This window comes from Annulohypoxylon maeteangense (assembly GCF_022496945.1).
Source record: "Annulohypoxylon maeteangense strain CBS 123835 unplaced genomic scaffold GGS22scaffold_1, whole genome shotgun sequence".
Taxonomy (NCBI): Eukaryota; Fungi; Ascomycota; class Sordariomycetes; order Xylariales; family Hypoxylaceae; genus Annulohypoxylon; species Annulohypoxylon maeteangense.
Window position 1 is genome coordinate 1,789,254 of NW_025953248.1, and position 20,689 is coordinate 1,809,942.

The 20,689-nt window shown below is 47.9% G+C and overlaps 7 protein-coding genes across 7 annotated transcripts; 2 read left to right on the plus strand and 5 right to left on the minus strand.

Moving 5' to 3' along the window:
• Positions 1-1,466: 1,466 nt before the first annotated feature.
• On the minus strand, positions 1,467-3,434 carry GGS22DRAFT_7028 (Met-10+ like-protein-domain-containing protein). Its single transcript, XM_047967852.1, has 5 exons — positions 3,242-3,434; positions 2,875-3,157; positions 2,706-2,807; positions 2,143-2,648; positions 1,467-2,079 (listed from the first exon to the last, which is right to left on the minus strand). Exons 2-5 carry the CDS (start codon positions 3,131-3,133, stop codon positions 1,519-1,521), a joined length of 1,428 nt encoding a protein of 475 aa, XP_047823836.1. The 5' UTR covers positions 3,134-3,157; positions 3,242-3,434; the 3' UTR covers positions 1,467-1,518.
• Positions 3,435-3,688: 254 nt separating this feature from the next.
• Positions 3,689-5,398, minus strand: GGS22DRAFT_149758 (Undecaprenyl diphosphate synthase). Its single transcript, XM_047959187.1, has 3 exons — positions 5,115-5,398; positions 4,629-5,034; positions 3,689-4,567 (listed from the first exon to the last, which is right to left on the minus strand). Exons 1-3 carry the CDS (start codon positions 5,211-5,213, stop codon positions 4,080-4,082), a joined length of 993 nt encoding a protein of 330 aa, XP_047823837.1. The 5' UTR covers positions 5,214-5,398; the 3' UTR covers positions 3,689-4,079.
• Positions 5,399-5,642: 244 nt separating this feature from the next.
• On the plus strand, positions 5,643-8,750 carry GGS22DRAFT_7093 (exocyst complex component Sec10). Its single transcript, XM_047967873.1, has 2 exons — positions 5,643-6,027; positions 6,090-8,750. Exons 1-2 carry the CDS (start codon positions 5,814-5,816, stop codon positions 8,450-8,452), a joined length of 2,577 nt encoding a protein of 858 aa, XP_047823838.1. The 5' UTR covers positions 5,643-5,813; the 3' UTR covers positions 8,453-8,750.
• GGS22DRAFT_149761 (uncharacterized protein) lies at positions 8,743-11,644 on the minus strand. Its single transcript, XM_047959188.1, has 4 exons — positions 11,230-11,644; positions 11,042-11,153; positions 10,475-10,953; positions 8,743-10,419 (listed from the first exon to the last, which is right to left on the minus strand). Exons 1-4 carry the CDS (start codon positions 11,430-11,432, stop codon positions 9,333-9,335), a joined length of 1,881 nt encoding a protein of 626 aa, XP_047823839.1. The 5' UTR covers positions 11,433-11,644; the 3' UTR covers positions 8,743-9,332.
• Positions 11,645-13,221: 1,577 nt separating this feature from the next.
• Positions 13,222-16,000, minus strand: GGS22DRAFT_7114 (ATP-NAD kinase). Its single transcript, XM_047967882.1, has 2 exons — positions 15,927-16,000; positions 13,222-15,728 (listed from the first exon to the last, which is right to left on the minus strand). Exon 2 carries the CDS (start codon positions 15,387-15,389, stop codon positions 13,527-13,529), a length of 1,863 nt encoding a protein of 620 aa, XP_047823840.1. The 5' UTR covers positions 15,390-15,728; positions 15,927-16,000; the 3' UTR covers positions 13,222-13,526.
• A 1,674-nt stretch (positions 16,001-17,674) lies between these two features.
• On the minus strand, positions 17,675-19,012 carry GGS22DRAFT_7111 (uncharacterized protein). The gene is made up of 3 exons (XM_047967880.1): positions 18,743-19,012; positions 18,522-18,679; positions 17,675-18,442 (listed from the first exon to the last, which is right to left on the minus strand). The coding sequence occupies exons 1-3, from the start codon at positions 18,930-18,932 to the stop codon at positions 18,032-18,034; spliced, it is 759 nt and encodes a 252-aa protein (XP_047823841.1). The 5' UTR covers positions 18,933-19,012; the 3' UTR covers positions 17,675-18,031.
• A 248-nt stretch (positions 19,013-19,260) lies between these two features.
• GGS22DRAFT_149767 (Phosphotyrosyl phosphatase activator) lies at positions 19,261-20,675 on the plus strand. Its single transcript, XM_047959189.1, has one exon. The coding sequence runs from the start codon at positions 19,351-19,353 to the stop codon at positions 20,614-20,616; it is 1,266 nt and encodes a 421-aa protein (XP_047823842.1). The 5' UTR covers positions 19,261-19,350; the 3' UTR covers positions 20,617-20,675.
• Positions 20,676-20,689: the final 14 nt, after the last annotated feature.

Consider the following 20,689-nt stretch of genomic DNA (forward strand, 5'->3'; position numbering starts at 1 on the left):
TTCATAAGTCCCGATTTCAAGTTATCCGGGCACGTTGCCAGCCTCTTGTATCGCCGCGATACCGTCATGATATCGTCACTTACATTTATGCTCTCGCATACATGAGAATATGAAGCGCCTCCAATGCCTAAAGATTGTCCGGCAGCGATCCCGTGCATTTTCATTGCTGCGTCTTATCTGTCTACTCGGGAAATGAAGGGAGGAGCGGGACTCCTATCCTAATTCCTAAGTCGCAACCACGCAACCACGTAACAGCGTAATCATCTCACCTCGAACTCTCCTATGTCGAACGGAATGTGACACAAGACTAGACGCAGTGTTACAACAAAGACTTGCATATTTTCTCCACTTGTTGCATTTCTAACCGAATATTCGTCGTCTTTTCCTCCTTCAAACGAACCGGTATTCCTCGTGGGCGTAATCCCCGGTGGATGACCTATCATTGCCAGAGCGGAGTACTCAGATTGGGTTACCGCTCGAATGTGCACGGGCTGACTCGCGCGTGTGAGGCTCAAGCCTCGTTATTATACGATCTGATTGCGAGTTTCAAATTACCTAGGAAGAGTCAAAAGTGACTGCCATATGGCCGAGAGACTAGGGTCTTCGGACCATGCAGCATTAGCTTCATGTCGCCTTATCCAACGAAATCTATCACGTAAAATCTTCTAGACAAGGTATGAAAAGAGATCTGGAATATGGAAGAACATGATACTAAGAGGAGACCGCAGGAAGCCAATAAACTGAGGTGCTGCAAGTTGCGTTAGTTTCCTTGTTTATATGCCTGGTATTAAGTATCGAGGTGAGCTAGCGTCAATCATCTCGACAAAAGAACTTTGGACAATTATCCAATAGGGCTTCTCAATCCGACCACAGAGGCAAACTCAGAGTCGCAGCCATGCAGGCTTATCTGCATGAACGTTTTCGGCTATCGCGCCGACCCCCCTTCTTCATCTACACTGCTTTACTATGTAGATAGGAAGATATCAGTATGTAGTATGTGTATTTCCTCTCGTGTTGGTTGGTGCGGTCCCGGAGGCGAGACGCGCCATCAATTGAGTACCTATATCGCAGATGGTGCGGATCATAATATCATAATATCTGACGGGCGGGTCCTGGTGATCCGCGATGCACGGGGAACGTTCCACGGCGCCTTGCTTCACCCTCCCTGGCGCCAAAAAGCAACATCTTACCTCCCTCTGCAAGGCTCTACCTGGTCCTCAGTACCTATGCCGTCCCCTTATAAATATTGTACTGTGTCCTTTGTAGCGATCCACCGCTGCGGCCAGTCCCGCCATCAATCGAATCATACAGGTCTAGAAGCTATCCATGGATCTGATCTACAACGCTATTCTTAGGAATCTTCACATGTTTATGGTGCAATGGCCTGCAGAGCGCGCATACGTACTTCACATAGGCTTTCCAACGCCCAAAGTGGTAAGCCGCTCAAGCAACTGTCTATTGTGCATAGGTACTCCGTTGATTGAAGGCTGGCGCGATCTTGACTGCATTTATTAAATCTTACAGAGGTCGCGAGGGTCGGTCGGCGAACGCCACTTCAGGGGGAAGTCTGAAGGAGGCGCAGAACATGCGTTTGTTGGGCGCAACATTTCTAACCTCCAGAATTGACACTTCGTCGGCGTTTTCGGCTTCTCCGAATTTCATTTCGACGCCAATCTCTGTCGAAATGCGCTCACATATGTCTGTGAAGGGAGAATCGTCATCTGCCTTGGCTGCGAAACAATGCACGTGGATCATAGGCAACTTTGTACCTGCATGAGGAGCGAAAAGCTGCTCTCGGCCAGCATACAGGCCGCGGAAGTGCGATAAAAAGGTAATGGCAGATGCTGGGAGATTCATGACGAAATGAGAGATAGTAGGAGGAATGAGGGTGCGTTTAGATTTCGGGATTGGCGCTGACTTGTCGGTGGTCTTCGAATTCGGATGCCGATTACGTTGCTCTCTTCTATTCGGTCCCGACACGGCATATTCGCCATTCGTGGACGCTGCATACACCAGGTCGGCGGCTTCCCTAATGAAAACTCGACCGTCTTGGTTAAATGGCCGAACATATTGCCAGACCTAAGAATGATTGTTAACTCGGTAGGGGATATGCACAGTACCGCTTCTATTTTCATTACATACCTTGTTTCGTTTGATATTCTCACCGAGGTAACGGTAACTCTCTGGGTTATAATCGTTTGCCCAGACAAAAACGCCTTTCTTACCAGCCGGTACTGCGAATGGCCCAATACCGGCCATCAAATCGCAAACCACCTCGCCGGGTTGAAATATGTCGATTAACCGACTGTGCTCGCCTTCCAACTTACTATTCCAATAGACTTTAGAGTAGTCAAATCGGAAGACGCAATTATTTTCCCGCGCTTCAACGTTAAGATCATCCGGTCCGGCAAGCACTTCGTATGCGAAAGTCCGAAATTCGGATTCGGTTCCCACGTTGGCGACTTTATTAATAACCGTCTTGACCGCCGGATTTTTATCGACTATGACTTCGGCGATAAGTTTTCTATAGGGAAGATATCTTTCCCTTAAGTTCATGTGCGCGACGTGTCCTGCTTGGTTGAAGCCTTGGGGAATGCCGTCGTGCTCGTCTCGTAAGTCCGAGGGAAGCAGGGACTTCATCACATCCTCTGGAATGAGTTAACTAGGATATTCATCAAAGTCGAAGTTTAAAATATATTCATTACCATAAGACCAATAATCATAATCCAGGGTTAAGTCGTATGGGATGACCCCTATTTCCTTACTAGCTACACCTTCATGGAGGATAGGAGTCCATGTTTCAGGTTCTGGAAAAATCACCATTAAAAGTTGCAATTATTTTGAGGGCGGGGATATTTCGCGGATTGAAAATACCTTGAGCCCTGATTTTCGGATCTAAGAGTAGACACTTTGTCCCCTGAGATGCGAGAGTCTGATCTGGATGGGAAACAACGCCTTGGATCCTCTCGAGGCCTAAAAGGCTATTGTCCTTCAACAACTTCTGGCGCCAGGCCGCAATGTTCCTCTTGTCGGCAACAGAAGCAGCAGCCAGGCTGACAGTCTTAGAAAAAAGGGACCGGTCAAGCACACCCAAAGCCGAGCGGATCACTGGAGGACGGAGGAGATTACTCATGGCGTCGTCCCCGGCCGGGATATCCTTTGCACAACATGTAAGTGACATATTCATATTAGCGCCGATATTGGATTGCCCACTGCCATAGTATTATTTGGTAAAGCTCACCTGCGCGCGAAATCTAGACTTTTAACGCCTGGTTTGTGTGAAGAAAGTGTGCGACGAGCGAAGACCCAAGGATCAACGCAAATTTCGACAGGGATTACGGACCCACGCTAAATGCAAGGCTACCACGACTTGTGTGTGACGTGCATGCGTCATATCTATTAGACGGAAGGCTGCGCCGGGCTAAGGAAAGCGATTGGTCTCCACGTTACTTGCCTCGACCAGTTCGACTAACTTTAACTTAACTTTTGAACTTATCCGATTACTATACATAGTACATCCATGATCATGGATATTGATGGAAAGCACGTGAAGAGCGGTTGATGCCAATGAGTCTATGCACGTGTCAATAATGCCTTCGTCTAATGGAACACGTTGAAGAGAACCTTGGACGAAGCAATCACTTGGCAAACTTAATCATCTAACGGGGAAACCTTGGATCTTCGGATATTGAGTATCCTGTACTCAAATTGAAATTTCTTGTTCCCATAATGACATCGCTTTACACGTAATATTCGCTTGCTGTGAACTTTTTTCCAGCTAGACGTTCGGAATACATAGCAGTCTTGCATTCATCCATGTCCTGCGGGTCCCTGCTGCATTGAACAAGGAATCTCCTAGCTATCTTAGACAGGTAGTTGTACGATTCGTACCTGGACGAGATCTCGCAGTGGTGTTGACGTCACATTTGGACGAGCTGCGGCGTAAAACGGGGCGGAATAGTGATTGATATCATTGTAGTGTAGTGTATTGATTGTGATGCTGTCAATTAGGAGAGGGCACCACAATACCCATAATTAAGCCTCCATCTACCATTACAGCATTGCCATATCCACCTGGCTTACTTTCCTAGCTTGAAAGTAGCCTCCGTGTACTTCCGTAGGCCACGGAGGAATATTTGATATCCGACACCTTGGTTGTCAGGGGCGCAGTAGATCTCGGTTAGTCGGATCGGCCACGGCGGGTATCCCTGTAGGTCAACGTAAGGCTCGAACGAGATAAGGAGGTCCGGCTCCGTCATAACGGCTTCAGATAGCTCGTTGTCAAGGACGTCTACCGTAATATCGGCAGCCTTGATCTTTTCCTTCTGAACCATCTGTACTAGGACTTTGGTAAGATCCACCATTGCTTCTCGGCCATCATCTTCTGAGATGAGTACGACTTCGAGTGGCAATTGATCATGTGATAAGTACTCTCGATTGGCCGTGTGGATGGTCGAGGCACCGCGAGTAGATATGGAGACGGGCGGAACCTGACTCTTTCCAAACCAGCTCTTAAGCTTCTGGACCAAGGCACGATGGGTTTGAGGCATATAGCGCTTCAAAACACCTATTTAAAAATCAATGGTTAGTTTGTTAGGTTGGTATACGTAGATTGGTGCTTTTGTTACCTGTCCGCTCGTAAATGGATAATCGAGGAATGTTAGCTGAGGCACACCATACTGCTATCTCAGATACTTCATTGACAAGCTTCTCCAAGGCATTCCCTGCCCTCCCGCCATCTTCCAATGTTAAGATCACACTGACGTGCTTCGGTAATCGCTTCAAGGTACTGACGTCTCGTCGGACAAAGTCGGGGGTGCTGTGGTGGTACTTGAATATGGAAAGGGTACGTAGAGATACGCTATGGTAAGCTGACCGAGCGCGGATATAAACCGAGAAGGCAAAATGTATAGAGAAGTACAGGAACGAATAGAGTTGAGACTTGAAAAACTTCCTGATGCCGAAGCGGGACGTCTCAAGCTTAGTCTGACGCCCGTGACTTCGTGATCGGCTAGGTGGACTGGGGAGGTAATTCTATATTCATCGAATAATCCATGTTAGTCGAAGATGCAGATATGAAGTATAATGAGTCCGGATGAAATTTGAGTTCGTACCTGAACAAGTCGTTCTCGTTCTTGGACTCCGAGATTTTTATGACCGACCCGTTCGTCCTCTCTATAAACATCGATATCCTTGGAAGCGAACGACGACATGATGATGTATTACGAATTATCGCAGTTGACGTAATGACCTCAACAAGAAAAAAAAAGATAAAATGGAAAAGAAGGGAAGGTCGTATCTTTAAGGGATTGATCGCATAGCCTCAACTGCTTGAGTTGAGATTCGCGTTGTGACGCGCAATAAGTGGTAGGCTTGGATGGACAAGCCAGAATTCCTGATCAGATGTTAAAATGTAGCATGTATTAACGATAGGCCACGATATATTTCAGCTACACTAGCTTCGGTTAGGTACCTAATAATGGCGGATATGTACCTAAGCCGCTATGCCGTGTTTCCGATTTTGCGTTATCTAGCTGCCTAGCCACAGTTATCGGGTCAAAGCTCCTATAACTTCGCCACTTTAGCTGTGGCAGAGTGGCAGATTAACGATCGAAGGCGCTACCGTAACAATTGTAGGTGCTATGATACGCACTTGACCCCTGTAACTTGTGACGACTTCCTTCTAATCAACTTCATCTATCCCACCAACCGGCGCATCTAACCATCAAGAATATTTCCTAATTGTAACCGCCATTCATATTGTCGCTTTCCGTTATTCTAACCCTCTATGTCGTAGTATAGGACCCCGGTCAATGCTTGATGCAATGGCAATGGAGCGGACAAGCTCTGGGTCGAGAGCTCTGTTCCCCAAGGGACCTAGCTTCACCATTGAGGACTTCTCTAATAAAGACTTCATCGTGCGTGACTTCGTTGATGATCTTGCCGAGAGCGCCGTATCTCTCAATCGTCGCTCTGGCCCTGCTCTACAAGCCTTTGATCCGAAACCTTTAATCCGGACATTTGAGAGTATGTCCTAGTTCTATTCTGTCGTACCATTACAAGCCGTGTGTTAACTAATCTTTCCCTAGACGCACTACAGGGTCTTGGTAGCCTCTCCGAAGAATTACAGGCGAAGGAATCAGATTTGTTATCCCAAGCACGTCGTGCAGAGACTCAACATGACCAAACCGTTGATACCCTTGGTCGCAAATTGGACCAGTCCATCGATCAGTTCGAGGCTCTGGACCTTACCCTCAACAACCCCAGCGAGACCGAACGAGGTAACCGTGGCGAGGCGGGAGGAAATATTGCCGTTCAAATAGGAGAAAAATTAGAGGAGTTAGATAGGAAACGCAGACGAGCGCTGGACGCCAACTTCCTTATACAATGCTGGCTCCAAGTTAGTGAAACAGGCGAGCTCACCCTATTACAAGACATCCAACGCCAGGGCGGATCTGAAAACAAAGTAAGATGTGCCGTAATTGCACATCAACTGATGCGGATTAGCCAAAGACTTGACCCCATATCTTGGGGCCAACAGAATGGTCTATATCGCAATGGAATCACGAATAACGGCAATACTAATGACGAGAGGAGATATAATACTCGTGAGATCCTGGAGAAGTTCTGCGAAACCCTGGAGCAAGACCTCCTAAAGCAATTCAACGGCAGCTACCGTAAACAGAACTTCGACGATATGAAAGAATGTGCCAAAGTTCTATATGATTTCAACGGAGGTGCCAGCGTCATTGCTGTTTTTGTAAACCAGCACCAATTCTTCATTGATAGGGACCAGCTTATCACAGACGAAGTAACAATGGATGGAGAGACTTGGGATCAACTAGCAGATCCTGACTCCGAACCCCCGGGTGTCGAACCAAGCCTTCAGTCACTCATCGACGAGGTCAAAATCGTCATGCAGGAAGAGTCATTCATCATCAAGAGGGCCTTCCCATATTATGAGACCGTATTAATCAAGTTCATACAACGAGTATTCCAACAATCGGTACAACAACGCCTAGAATTAGTTTTAGAGAAGGCCAACACCATATCATCCTTAGCCTTTCTCCGATCCCTCCACTCTTCCAGAAGCTATATTGGAGCTCTGATAGATGACCTGAAGACTCATGGCCTTACGGAACACCCAGAACCTTGTTCTCCCCAGATATCCCAGACATTGGACCTGCAGATGGAAGAGTTATTCGTTCCATACATAGTGGGCAACGGGTATATCGAGCGCGAGAAGAGGAGCTTGGAAGAATTGTTTAATTCACTACTCTTCAAGTACAACATCTATCACTCAAGAAGGAAAAAGGCGCCGACTGGGTTCATGGCCTCGTTAGCCCTACAAACCAACCAGCTTATGGCAACCGCTAAGGACGCTTATCTAGAACGTCTTGAATCATCCGATCTCACTCCAACTCAGAAAGCGATGATGTTGAGAGTTGCCGGTGTCCAGGAAACCGGGAATAAGAACGAGATCGAAGTTTCAGAGTCCGAAGGCGTCCTAAGCACAGCTACAGCTAAGCGTATGTTAACCTGGCTTGCTGAGAGTGTTCGACGAACATTGGAGTTAGGAAGTCAGCACGAAACACCCAAGGATGTCGCCATACTCCTGAATCTCTTATTAACCAACATGGGCCAAGTTTACGTAGAGACAGCCCTGGAAGCAGCTCTTGAGAGGGCCACATCTCAGGAGAATGTGAAGATGGAACCGGATCTCAGCTATCTACCTTCTGTCCGGCCAGCAGTGACGATCGGTAGTATGATGAACCGTTTCATAACCACAGTACTCATCCGCCTTGCTGAGTCCAACACTACTGTCCGAAGAAGCATGGAGGCACAGGCAAAGATGGGTATCGAGAGCATCGAAAGGAAAGCCGGTAGTATCATGAAGAGTAGCGTTGACGTAATCGTCAACTGGGTCGCTAAATCCCTCGCGATGCAGAAGAAGCTCGATTTCCTTCCTAAAGACGAGCTCAGCATCATCGAGTCGCTACAGACGCAAACCTGCACCTCCATATGCCTGTTCCTGTCGCGGTGCACACGGCTTATTAGCCAAGCCGTCGACGGTACCAACCTCGAAGTTTTCAGTTCGGAGCTCGCTATCGAGATCCAGCGCCTGCTCTTCGAGCACTTTAAGAAGTTCAAGGTTAACGCCACGGGCGGCTTGATGGTTACCAAGGACGTCACCAAGTATGTTGCCACTCTCAAGGAGTGGCCCCTTTCGAAGGAAGTCGAAGCTGCTGTCGAGCTCCTCACCGAGATCGGATACCTATTTATCATCGGCCCCGAGGCCCTACGAGAGCGCTCCAGAAACCTCGCAAGCGCGAGTGGCGGCGGCGCTGGCGGCGCGCAGAAGAAACTGGGCAAGGCCGATTTCAAGGCCTTTATACAGAGCAGGGACGATGCGAGGACCGCGGGCGTGCAGAGCGTGCTCTCGAGTTTGTAAGGTAGACATACTGCAAAGAATGTGCCGGACTACGATTGAAAGGACTGTGTTGCATTGATTTTGCTCCTCTCAGGGAGAAGGCGAAAAAAAGGGGCAAGAAAACGGATATGTGTTTGGGTCGCTTGGATCTGGGCACGTCTTGTTGTACAATTACGAGATAGATGAGATACCAACGCGAGAATGAATGCGAGTGCCTTCTCCCCTTACCTACGACAGCAACTAATTCACGATATTTGCGAATCTAGTCCAATGTTATCGCTTTACGGGTATCACATGACTATTTCAAGACATCCATAATTAAAAATTGACCTTAAAAGGTTGGCTTTATTTATTTGAATTGGTTTGGTCTGGTTTCATTTACTATAAGCCCCGCCATCAACACCATCCTATCAACTCGCCACCGAGCAAATCATAGCAAACCGGTCGCCTATAGCTACCTAGCCTGTCGTATCGAAACAATAACAACAAACATAGCCTAGCCAAAACCGACGAAACTCCCATCATTCCTCAACAAGAAGCTTTCGCGAAACCACCTGCCGTCCGATATCCTATACGCGGCTAACCTAGCCCACGGTACGCCTGCAGAGAAGGGATGAAAAGACTACGAATGTCGTAACAACCCGCGGAGCTCGGGATATTCTCCACGCGCCCCCAATAGCACTTTTCCATTCCCGTCGTTCAAACCGATCAACCAAAACCCCTTTCCCTTTTCTCCTCGAAACGCCAACTTCAAGTTCCACGTGAAATGTCTTAATTTTCACGGGAGTTAAACTGGGAGAAAATAAATTTAGTAAACCGCCGAACCACATATCTCGTAGTAGCTCCAGTCTCTGTCGAAAAGTAAACCTAGCTCTCCATGAAGATCATGGTTGGCACCATTTTATCGCCAGTTTCCTTGACTAAGCGATAGAAGACCAGCAATACAATCCAGATCGGGACGTTTGCTAGGGCTGAGCTCGCCCTGAGCCAACTTTCCGGCCTCTTCACTGTCATGCTTTGGGCTGTTCTCCTTATCCTCGAAAATCGACAAGGACAGCGCGTCGCGTGCCTTCGACAAAGGCGCCGTATTTGCCCTATTTCCGAAGAGTAGTGAACGCTTGGCCGTAGCATCTTGCTCGCCAAGAATACGTCCGACACGGCGCGGATTCTTGCTAATTGGAGACCGTGCATGTGGTTTGGGAGAAGGTGGGACTCGTCGATGGCTCATATGAGGGTTGCCGTCTTCATCCGGGCTCCAGTTCTCCTTATCAGAGTCACCGCCGGGGCTTAGGATAACAGATAGACAGCCCTTCGTGGGCTTCTTCTCCGGATCCAGCGCTGCAGTTACAGCTGCCGCAGTATCTATGAGCGACACAGGTGGTAGGGTTTGCATGCGTGCGACGCTACTACTGGCACGGCTAAGCTTCGGTTTTTTAGAAGTGCCTTCTCGGTGAGAAGGCTTATTCTGTGGCGCGTTGCGTTTGTTCGGGTTGGATTGGAGTATGTTCGGGCTGTTATGGCTGTGAATCAAGTTACTGAGGCTAGCAGAGCTGCTGCTAGAGCGTAGGAGGCTGATAGCCGCAACGGCGGATCCCGAAGACTCGTTCTCAGCTAGTTTCGTCAACTCATCTCGTGTGTCGGCTTCACAGCAAGATTCCCACGCATGAACATCCCGTGATCGACCTCGGGTCAACTGTGGAGGAAGGTGAGCAGTAAGGGTTGAAATAGGCGGCAAAGTAATGCCGGGTAAAGCACTCCGACTCCTGTGAAGAGTCCGGCTCACACGAACCGGAGGCAATGTATCTGCCTCTCCTGGAAGTTGCATCTGGGCGGGACAGGGTGGCGATGGCTGAGACGAAACCAGCTCGGCTTTTCCATCCAAGGAAAGGGACAGGCGAACCTGTGAAGAAGATGACGAAGGCGGCGGAAGAACAGAGCCAGGAGAACTGCTAAGCGCCGAGTTGAAAGAGGACGAGAATGATCCGGGTCTAGCATGGATATTAGTTAGTGTTTAGACCTACATTAGGAAAAGACATCACCCACCTGAAGGATTCGTCGCCTGTCTGTCTATAGGCAGGGGGGGTTGAAAAAGAGTTGTCGAAGCTTCGTCGAGTCGACAAATGTGCGATTGATGTTGAAGAAGTCCGGAAGAACGAGTAGCCCTCTAAATCAGATTTCTGGGACGACGGCGACGTGGCCTTCTCAGATCCCACAGATGGCGGTCTCGCAATCATCTCCGCCGGGGGGTGATCTATACCACTAAACTTCGGAGAAGACTGGATGGAGTGCTGGGGCGTCGCGTCCTGGGAGCTGAGGGGTAGCCTTTCCACATCAGAAGCTTTCTCGTCGTCAATTGGCGCGTCTATCGGCTGCACAGCTAGGCTAGACGCAGCAATTGGCATGGGGGCAGAATCGGATGATAGAATTTGCACACCCCCGCCATATCTAAGTGCTGCAATTTCTTGCGGGGAAAGTGGACGCGATTTTCGACGATCATTTTGGCGGCGGTTCTGAAACCAAATCTACAAATGCATTAGAACCAGATGACCTAGACGTAGCTTCTAACGAAGTGTCTATCGCGTCTTTTCGAAGAATATGGATTAAACTAACCTGAACTTCCTTTTCGTTGAGCGAGACGCGACTTACGATATCGAGACGCGCTGCTTTGTCGGGTTTCGGGTTAGAATTATACGCGGCTTCGAGAATGGCTTTATCTTGAGTACTACACGCGAATAGAAGAACAAGTTAGTAGGTCCATTGGTATAAAACAGCGAGGAAACTGGTTTCGAAACACGCACGTGGTTCTCTTTCGCTTTCCCTTGGGATGCTTCTCGGAGTTAGAGTCGTGGGTGGGATAGCCAGACTCTAATCTGAAAGAGGATTCGAAGGACATGGCGGAGGAGTCCGGGTTACTGCTCTGGGAGCTAAAAGATAATCGAGATTCGTGGGATTCGTGTGCGGGTGCCATAGCGAGAGGTGAAGACGCGGTTGAGGGTGACATGTTGTTACGGCTATTCTAACCATGCATTATATACGCAGCAGGTGGGACAGGAGATTAAAACGAGAGACAAGTCCTCTTCTACACTGCGTAGGATACCGTAATTGAGAAGTCAAGAATAAGTTGAAAAGGTTATGTAGTGATTGTAATTGTAGTAACTATTGAAAGTCGAGGAAAGAGAAGAGCAGGCTGGTGTTGGAGTAATAGATCATAGTGGGTCCCTGGCCTTTGGCGTGTCAGTCTAGGTACCTGGTAATCGCGTTGATGAATTGACCAATCAAAACATACGTCGCGTCTTTTTAGAGTTACCGAATGCAGTAACTTATTTAGTTAACCTTATTTACTTAGGGCGTGACATCTCCAGGTATGCACAACAGTACAACAGGAATGCGCTAATAAAAATAGATGAAAATAGTACCAGAGAAAATCGAAGTACACCATCCGGCACCTTCCAACCTCCGGTTTCCAGCCACCTAAGTACCAAACTTTGCAACCTGATTTCTCCAATTGAGAAAAGTCGCGAAGTGCGACGCACAGTAGACGATTAAATGTGGCAGTGTGGAAGAGCCTGGAGCCTCATGAGGGGAAGGTAAGCACACGCCTCTATCTGACCTTCCAATAATCTCCATAGTGGATATGTCGCGATCTAAAAATGATAGATAATATGAATATAGTTCATGGTATTCCATTAAGAATCATATCCAACTGAAAGTGGGTTCTAAGGTTGTCTCTTAGATCTAAAATTAGTCAGAATCATTCAAGTTGCAATCGGAATAAATAATCGAGTTACGATATTATAATATTAATAGATACCCATGTGATTCCGACCCGTTTGACTCAGGTCGTGGAATGCATCTAACAAATTCATCACCCACTAAATTCATGTGAAATCGATTCCTAGATACTATGTTTGTATTTAGAAACTATGGATGTCCCTCTTAAGTTCTTTGTTTAGCTAGAGTCTTTAGTTCATATAAATGATTCCGCTCTCTCAGGGGAAAAGCCACTTGCTGGTCTAGACACCTCTTCGGCATTCTTAACTTATCATACCTTAGTAACTAACTACACCTAATTACCTATTAACTCAAAAGCAGCTTAAGCTCATATAGTCATATTAATGATTCGCAAAACATAGGTATATTTCCATTGCTGTAAACGAAAATTTCGATATATAATACATATGCCAATCTACTTGCATGTACAGAGTAGGTGATTCCTCAAGAGATCTACCACGGAGCGAACGAGCCGCGCTCAGACGATTGCCTCAACGCCAAGTCCCAAATGACGACACAGAGAAGTGTTCAAGAACTATGATACATACCTACATGGCATTCTCCGAAGATTGCAAATCGGCATCGGCAATTAAATTGACTCCAGCGTTTATGACATTAAAAGTCCGACGTTATCGAGACATACATATGTATGAGTAAAGACCTTAAGTCGATTTCCAGGCTACCAAAAGCAATTAGAACCTGGAATGCTCGACACGTTGATCTGCATAGACCTCGCTGTTCGAGTCCTAGTTTCCTAATTCACTTAGGCACGGATTTACTAGGTATTGCGTAAGCATTGACTTCACACCGCCCCGACGGGTCCGACCCAGACTCACCTAACTTTTGAAATCTACCATGTGGATTTATGCGCCGGGCTTGGCTACAAGCAGTGATACAACAGTTTGACCCGCTTTCCATCAAAGAATATTCTCGCAGCTGTGTACCATAACGATTTACGCAGATCCTCACGTGCAGTAGATTGAGTTTATGTAGTTTAGGTAGGCCTCATATGAATCTCATTCGGAAAGGTCTATCTAATCGCCATCGTCGTGACTGGCGGTGAAAGGACAGTGGTATCCGTGACGGGGAAGAATTGTCTCGGTGGGTGCGAAATACCCAAATCAAAACTAAACAGCCGCTCGTTGGGAGGCAACCCTAGGTTGTCCTCCATTGAAACCCTCAGTCAGCGCCAAAGAACTCCTCGAGGTGTCATCGAGAGATCACCTCGACCCTCCTGCGATGTGTGCAGGGGAAAAATAGATATAACTATATCATACGCCACCCATCTAGTTCTCTAACCCGCGAATCTAAGTCTATGCCATCTCTACATGCCCAAAAGGCTCATCTGTCGTCGTAAAGGACTCGCGCTAGTGCTGCCATCTTCACTTGCGTAGTAGGCAGAATCGGTATCTATATCCCATTCGGGTTCGTCGTCGCCGTTGACAGAGCCCGATTGCTTGCTCTCAAAGCCCTTTTGAGTGGCAGCTCGCGTGTTCCACTGAAGGGTGCGTGATACACTGTCGAACCATTCGGTTCCGGTGCGCATGACCGTGGGAAATGGGTACTGAGAAGCCGTAATCGTCACACAATCTCCTTGCTTTAGCTCAACCCGACCCTTCCCGTCAAATGCACAATAAGCTGTAGCACGCGAATTGCGCGGGATGGAAACACGAAGAAGCATCGTGTCACTGAGTACCATCGGACGGAAGGACAATGTGTGTGGGCAGATCGGAGTAAGGAGAATAGCAGGTAGGTCGGGGCTGACCAGAGACCCGCCTGCAGAGAGAGAATATGCTGTTGATCCAGTTGGAGTAGAGAAGATACATCCATCCGCCTGGACAACAGTTAGGAGCTCGTTGTCGCCGTAAAGCTCGAGGTTGGAAACGTAAGGAGACGGGCCGCGGTCGATGACGAGCTCGTTAAGAACTTCAAATTGCTCTCCTTCCTCCATTTCCTGGCCTTTAGCGCCATCGCGGAAGACGGTGCACGTAAATCGCATGCGAAGATTGACACGCATACCCTCTTCGCCCATGATCCGGTTGAGATGTTGCTTATACTTCTCGAACTCGAAGCTCGTCAAGAAGCCGAGACTTCCTAAACTAAATGACAAGACCGGAGGAACAACTCTCTGGAAAAGCCAAGACGTAAACAAGACAGTCCCGTCACCTCCGAGAGTTAAGACAAGGTCGAATTTCTCCGGGCTGCTCCAGCATAGATCCGGGGTCCAGTAACGTAACATGGATTGGAATCGAGTATCCTCATCGACGATACTAGAAGCACCGAAACGCTTCGAATTGCGTAGCTTCGCATCGACATAGACATTAACTCCAATATCCGAGCCGTATCGGGGTGTTCTGAGCATCCACATGGTCAATTCCCTAGTTAGGTAAACTAGTTCATTGTCACGGGCCTTGGTGACGATCATGACATTGCGCACTGCGCGACGGATAGGTCGGCGTTGCAATTGCTTTGAGACTTCACGGACGCCCGTAGCAGTCTGTACGAGCCTCGAATGCGACATCCATTCGTCGTTCTTAATCTCCTCCAAGACCTTTTCAATGTCTACCGCATCGTCAAACCGATTGTGCCAGAAACAAGGCGACTGAAGAGAAGGGAATGCGGTGGTCGGAGTCATGTTGCGGGCGGCGAGCTCTCTGGAAAGGGCTTCAGAGAGTTGCTGGGAAGAAGAGTCGGGTCGCTGATCGCCCGCGGCGTGTGCGGACAACATCCCGTTCAATGATAATGCTTCTGGCTTATTATTTCGTGCGACCGAGGCTAGCGCCTTCATAATAGTCTGGCGAGGAATAGCCTCAACGGAGGGAGCGTGACTGTGGTGACCGCGCGATTGATTTTTGGAAGGGACGTCGTCGGGAGATTTTAAGGCTAGAGCTGAAGGCTCCGAGTTATCGTCGTCGTGGTCAGCATTGCATTGATGAGATTGATGTTGAAGAGGAAGGGAAGAGTTGGCAGGAACATGCGGCGCAGTGTCGGAGTTTGTAGTTGTAGGCGAACTGGAATGTCGCAGGGGGTATTCTGAAATGGCGATAGTGGACGAGGCCTTAGTAACATGGCCGACACCCACCCCGACCCCTCCGTCAGCGGCATCCCCTACCAGCGTATTATTATTACTGCTGAGAGTAGGATGTACCCCCATCGTAGGCGAACCCATTAAGCCCAAATTAGACATAGCGCTGAAGCTCCACAAGGCAACTGCGCTAAACGTGAAGTACAGTACGTGGGTCCTAAGCTAAGTCCGTGCTAGGTACCAAGGTAACAATGTACCTAAAAAGAATGTGCTCGATCGATGTATTCGAAGCACCGTGACACTCGCCTATCGCGTATCGAGACGGCTTAACAAAAGAACGCCGAATCCGATGAGGTACAAAGGTCCTATGCTATTTCCGAAACTTGCAGGATTTATCGAATACAGCGGGATCCAGTGGCTTGGGTCCTTAAGTCCGTCTTCGATTCTATTTGACTCCGTATGACAAAAGCAGTGTCTGTAAGGATCGAATAGCCAACGACACTAAAAAAAGCAGTTTGTCAGCTATACTGACGTCTTATATAAGACACCACGTGTATTAAGCATGGGAAATTCCATGTACTACATATATGACCACAAACTCTGTTGTCTAGTAGCACTTAGGTAAAACTCCTATGCAGTGGCGGGACGAATGGTACAAGCGCAGCCTCTCTTCGGCAAATCATCGTCAAGGAAACTTACACAAGAATGCCCCTCAAGCTACACACTAGTCCTGTGATATTGTTCGATGGGACGTGATTATAAATTCTATCACTATAGCGGCGGTATTCCGGGAAGTCGAGTTGCAGACTGGAGACTGAGACTTGCTTCGGGAAGGTTGTGACGAAATGTCTTAGACTTGTGTCGTGCAGGAAAATAAAGTCCGGACGATGTGAGAACCCGCTCGATTAGACGTTGTGAACAGACTATAAGGTGATTGTGGTCTGGTCTTATTATCGAACTAGTGGCGGGGGATATCGATAGAGATCCGGGAGGTTTTATATTAATGGTGGTTGTCTCGACGTTGACAGAAAAATATTCGAGGTTTATGGACAAGCCTATTAAAATAATAAGGTATAATAACTCGAGCTCAACTCAACATATACGATGGTATAGGTAAAAAACGAAAGTGGCAAAAAAGGGTGAGCAGCCAGGCCGGAAAATAGTTAAAAATGCAGAGAGACTCGAGGTTAGTTGCGAGAACTTCCAGAGCTCTGCTTTGCTGTATGCACAAACAGCTTTGAGAAGAGAAAGGCTTGGGTCTGAGTGACTGAAGATCCAGACAGACGAGACGCCTCGAGAACTGATCGCGTCCAACTCAACTTATTAAGATGAGCTCGATCTCCTAGAGATAAGAGATGGAGGACCGAATGTGGAGATGTCTTGAGATGGCTTAAGCGGGTGCTCCAACAAGCTTCTACTCCGTGCTTGGGCATGTGGAGTTACATCTAGGATAAAACCTTGCAATAAGGTACAAGGGTACCGGGAAATTGTGGGGGTTCCGAAGTACGTACTTCGCCGAAGGAAAGTAGCAGGGTAGAAGGAACGAGGCTTGTTAGAAAAAACAGAAGGGCAAAAAAAGAGTGGCGCCTACATGTACGCTGTAAGTACTAGACCTTAGGGAACTTCGAGTTAATACCGTGTACGGTAATAAAACCCGGTAGGTGTACCATCACCCCGTCAGCCCGTATAGAAATGCAGCATTTTGCATCTTAAAAGATCATGATAACGAAGAATGTAGGGTACGTGGCTGTGGTTTGACCCACCATTACTAGCACTTCTCCTGTTTTCCCTAACAGATTCTGTGAAGCGTTTTCGCGCCAGGTCTCACATTGCAACCCTGAGCCAGGGGCATGTAAGCGAGCAACGCATAAGGGGATTGGTCTCGTCTCATCTTTCCAGCTCCCACCGCAGGGCTTCCAGGTGCTCGCAGCTATCTGCAACAGCTTCCGATCAATCAAATTGCCAACCAACCGGCGATTGATACGGGCTCTTGAGCCTCCTTGAGCCTCCGTGATCTCCTGCGAGCATAGTTGCATAATCCCGAATTGTTTTGACCTCTCACTTGAGGATGAATCCTGCGTCTGGAACATCTTCGACCAGAATCACCTCCCCTGCGCAGATCACACATCCAGAAACATCTATTAGCCGCCACTCTACCGATACGATGTCCATTGGTTCACAGAATATTTCGAATTTCGAGAAGGTTGTCAACCAATCTTTTCGGTACCTCGTAGGAGTTCTAACTGACAAAACGTAGCTAGAAACTATATGTGTGGAGGCTATCCATAGACACCGTCAAAAGTGCCATGCTGTCGTTATTACACTTGGTTAGCCGTCAGCACGCGGGATGAAACACAGTCGTCGTTTTTTCGTGGTGTCCCAAACGTGACCCTGTGGCAGTTAACGAGTCTAACAGACTAGCCAAACTCTTGGCAGAGTATGGGCAAGGCATACCTTATGGTTAGCTTACTGCAATAGTTGCCGCTTTTCCCGCTCGTCCCGCTTGTCCACCAAAGGCACATCCGATCAACATTTTGCCATGCAATGTAAACAGAGCGACCCTATCAACTTAAGCCGATGATCCACCATTCCTAGGAGACGATCCTCAATGTCTTCTTAGGGAGCAATGTATTCGTTCGGGAGCATCAAACATGTCAACACGGACCCAGCGCCCAACCTGGCATAATCCGAACCGGCGGTCTGGCGCATTTACTGTGCAGACTCTAGCCAGTCACATCCCTAGAATACACCCCGTGACACGTGTTGGTCCGCGATGTAGTGTTTAAGACTAGAAGCAGTGTCGTTCATTTCCAATGCAGGTCCGAAGCTGTCTTCTCCTCGAGCGTAGATCGTGTAAACTGCTTCAAGTCCGCACCAGCACGGCTGTCATCATCCATGAGGGTGTCGCCATCGCTCGTGGCAGCTGGTGAGCAACATTGTCTCTGAGCAGCGACAAAGGCGTCATCCCATTCTTTTATTGTGAAGCTCCCTTCGCTTTCGACAAGAATTAGTTCATCGTGTGAGGTAAACGAGAAAACGTGGAAGGACTCCGATGTCTGTATATCTCTCGGTGAAGGGTTTATGAGGACCTTCTTCGATTGGCCGTCGGCGACAATAGCCAGGGAGGTTGAGGTCAACGTCGCTGTCAGCGGAAGAGCAGCGGAGAGGAGGGCCAGTACAGCTGTTTGCAATAGAGCTGGTAGGATAGGTAGGTTCTTGAATTGCACAACCTAGTCAGCTTGCCCTATGTGATGCCACAATATATAATATACAATATATAAAAGTATAACTTACCGAACCAGCCTGCACAACTTTGGCGTTTACATATTCGTTCTCCGGGGCGGTAGTGACCTGTAGGATAACCTGGATGAGGGTCCTCGGGAAGTTGTTGACGAGGATAATTTGGCGCAAGGTCGACTGGATTAATGACTCCAGGTGTTTTTCTCTTGTGCCTAAAATAAAATGGAATTAGATGATGTTTAAGTAAGATTCAACGACAGGTTTCGAAGTCGAACCTCCAACCCCTGCAGCTGGTCGTACGATCACGTCGACGGCCGCTTCCTCTGGGAGCTCATCTCGTCTTTGCACTTCGATCGGCCCATTTACAGCCCCGATGACAGTATACCCGGCATAGGAGAACGTAGCGGAACCGTCAGCGTTTTGAAGATGAGACAATAAAGCTTCTGGCTCAGTATTGACCGTCATTTTCCTAGGAATTGTTGTGGTTTTATTTTAGTTGGTGATGAACGGCGCATGCGTTGGCTATTCAGGAATCAAAAAGTGAGATGACGATGGGGTCGAACTTTTTCTCAATCGGGTATCAACCTGGATAAGGTGGGACGATATGTCGTACAAGCTGGGTATTCCTGCCCCACCTTTCTGTATCGGTGCCTTGCTACTTCCGTTATAAACCCCCCACTTAATTTTTATATGAATTCACTAAACGAATTATTCATTAATACATCATAGAGGGGCAATCGGCCAACACGGTATACCTCCGTGTGGCGTACTTGCCTCTACCTACATCTTTATAATCAACCCATCCATAGAACCTCTCATGTATATTACTTAACATTAACAACATTCTCACGAAACTATAACCGTGAAGCTCCCTATTGAGAAAATGGCTACTCAACAACCTGCAGCAGCAATTCCAAATCTGAGAGACAAGCTTCCTAAGCTCGAACCCCGCCGTCGCCGACCTGCACCTTCAAATCCCCTTCCATTACCAGAAACGCCCGTTCTACCACCGCCGCCGGACACTTCATCTTATTCATTCAAGGTTCCTGGTCGACGTATCCTATCCATCCATGACCATCAGCTATTTCTCTCGTCGCCATCACACAATCTTATTGTCGCATTTGTCTTTGGCCTCTCAGACGCCGTGATAGATACTCCAGTGTCCGCCGTCAAAGACGACGACTGTAGTCCTGCCGTAAAGTCTATTCTTGGAATCCTTGATAAGACAGAAGCTCTAGTTCTAGCCACGCCTCCTGACGACGCAGAAGGCTCGAGGTTTGGGAACAAGGTTTTCCGCACCTTTCTTGACAAGGAGAAAGCCGCAAGCTCTTCTTGGCACGAGGAGCTTGGTTTGACATCTAAAGATGCTATCTCGGAGGTTGAAACATATCTCAATAACTCACTAGGCAATCGGACTCGAATAGACTATGGCTCAGGTCACGAGCTAAATTTCATGATATGGCTCCTATGTTTATACCAACTCCAGATTGTGAAGAAATCCGACTTTAAGGCATTAGTCTTAAAAGTCTTCATCCGCTATCTACAGCTTATGCAAACGATTCAGTCGACATATTATCTTGAACCAGCTGGTTCTCACGGTGTCTGGGGTTTGGACGACTACCAATTCCTACCGTTTCTATTTGGGGCCAGCCAACTTCTCCACCATCCCTTTATCACACCATTGGCAATCCACCAAGAGTTAACCCTCGAAGAGTTTGGTCACGATTATATGTATTTAGGGCAGGTCAACTTCGTCAACAGCACCAAAACGGTTAAAGGTTTACGATGGCATAGCCCGATGCTAGACGATATATCTTCAGCGAAGAGCTGGACTAAGATCGAAGGCGGAATGAAAAGGATGTTTGTGGCAGAGGTCCTACGAAAGTTGCCGGTGATGCAGCATTTCCTTTTCGGCTCACTAGTGCCGGCCGTAGAGGGTATGAGCAGCGAGTCTGAAGCAGGTATAGCAGGCGAAGAGGATGAAACCGAAGGGGGAGGTGTCATTATTGACCATGATGGAATGAAGCATGTACATAATGCTAATAGCTGGGGTGATTGTTGCGGTATCAAGGTGCCTAGCGCAATTGCAGCAGCCCAAGCGATGAGAAAAAATGGTGCTGGGGAGCTACGCCGGATACCGTTTGATTGAGTATACTTAGATTGAAGGCTATCGGGTTTAGATATTTGATAAATGAACAAAACAATAACATGTCACAAGACAC

Excerpts from the sequence above, each read along its gene's own strand:
- GGS22DRAFT_7028 (XM_047967852.1), bottom strand. The coding sequence starts at position 3,133 with ATGAGTAATCTCCTCCGTCCTCCAGTGATCCGCTCGGCTTTGGGTGTG. Across the intron at positions 2,808-2,874 it reads TCCGAAAATCAGGGCTCAAG|AACCTGAAACATGGACTCCT; the intron begins GTATTTTCAATC and ends TGATTTTTCCAG. Across the intron at positions 2,080-2,142 it reads AGAATATCAAACGAAACAAG|GTCTGGCAATATGTTCGGCC; the intron begins GTATGTAATGAA and ends AATCATTCTTAG.
- GGS22DRAFT_7111 (XM_047967880.1), bottom strand. The coding sequence starts at position 18,932 with ATGACGGTCAATACTGAGCCAGAAGCTTTATTGTCTCATCTTCAAAAC. Across the intron at positions 18,680-18,742 it reads ACCAGCTGCAGGGGTTGGAG|GCACAAGAGAAAAACACCTG; the intron begins GTTCGACTTCGA and ends ATTTTATTTTAG. Across the intron at positions 18,443-18,521 it reads AAGTTGTGCAGGCTGGTTCG|AACCTACCTATCCTACCAGC; the intron begins GTAAGTTATACT and ends GTGCAATTCAAG.
- GGS22DRAFT_149761 (XM_047959188.1), bottom strand. The coding sequence starts at position 11,432 with ATGTCACCCTCAACCGCGTCTTCACCTCTCGCTATGGCACCCGCACAC. Across the intron at positions 11,154-11,229 it reads GGAAAGCGAAAGAGAACCAC|TACTCAAGATAAAGCCATTC; the intron begins GTGCGTGTTTCG and ends ATTCGCGTGTAG. Across the intron at positions 10,420-10,474 it reads ACAGGCGACGAATCCTTCAG|ACCCGGATCATTCTCGTCCT; the intron begins GTGGGTGATGTC and ends TATCCATGCTAG.
- GGS22DRAFT_149767 (XM_047959189.1), top strand. The coding sequence starts at position 19,351 with ATGGCTACTCAACAACCTGCAGCAGCAATTCCAAATCTGAGAGACAAG.
- GGS22DRAFT_7114 (XM_047967882.1), bottom strand. The coding sequence starts at position 15,389 with ATGTCTAATTTGGGCTTAATGGGTTCGCCTACGATGGGGGTACATCCT.
- GGS22DRAFT_149758 (XM_047959187.1), bottom strand. The coding sequence starts at position 5,213 with ATGTCGTCGTTCGCTTCCAAGGATATCGATGTTTATAGAGAGGACGAA. Across the intron at positions 5,035-5,114 it reads AACGAGAACGACTTGTTCAG|AATTACCTCCCCAGTCCACC; the intron begins GTACGAACTCAA and ends CGATGAATATAG. Across the intron at positions 4,568-4,628 it reads ATCCATTTACGAGCGGACAG|GTGTTTTGAAGCGCTATATG; the intron begins GTAACAAAAGCA and ends ATTTTTAAATAG.
- GGS22DRAFT_7093 (XM_047967873.1), top strand. The coding sequence starts at position 5,814 with ATGCTTGATGCAATGGCAATGGAGCGGACAAGCTCTGGGTCGAGAGCT. Across the intron at positions 6,028-6,089 it reads TTTAATCCGGACATTTGAGA|ACGCACTACAGGGTCTTGGT; the intron begins GTATGTCCTAGT and ends ATCTTTCCCTAG.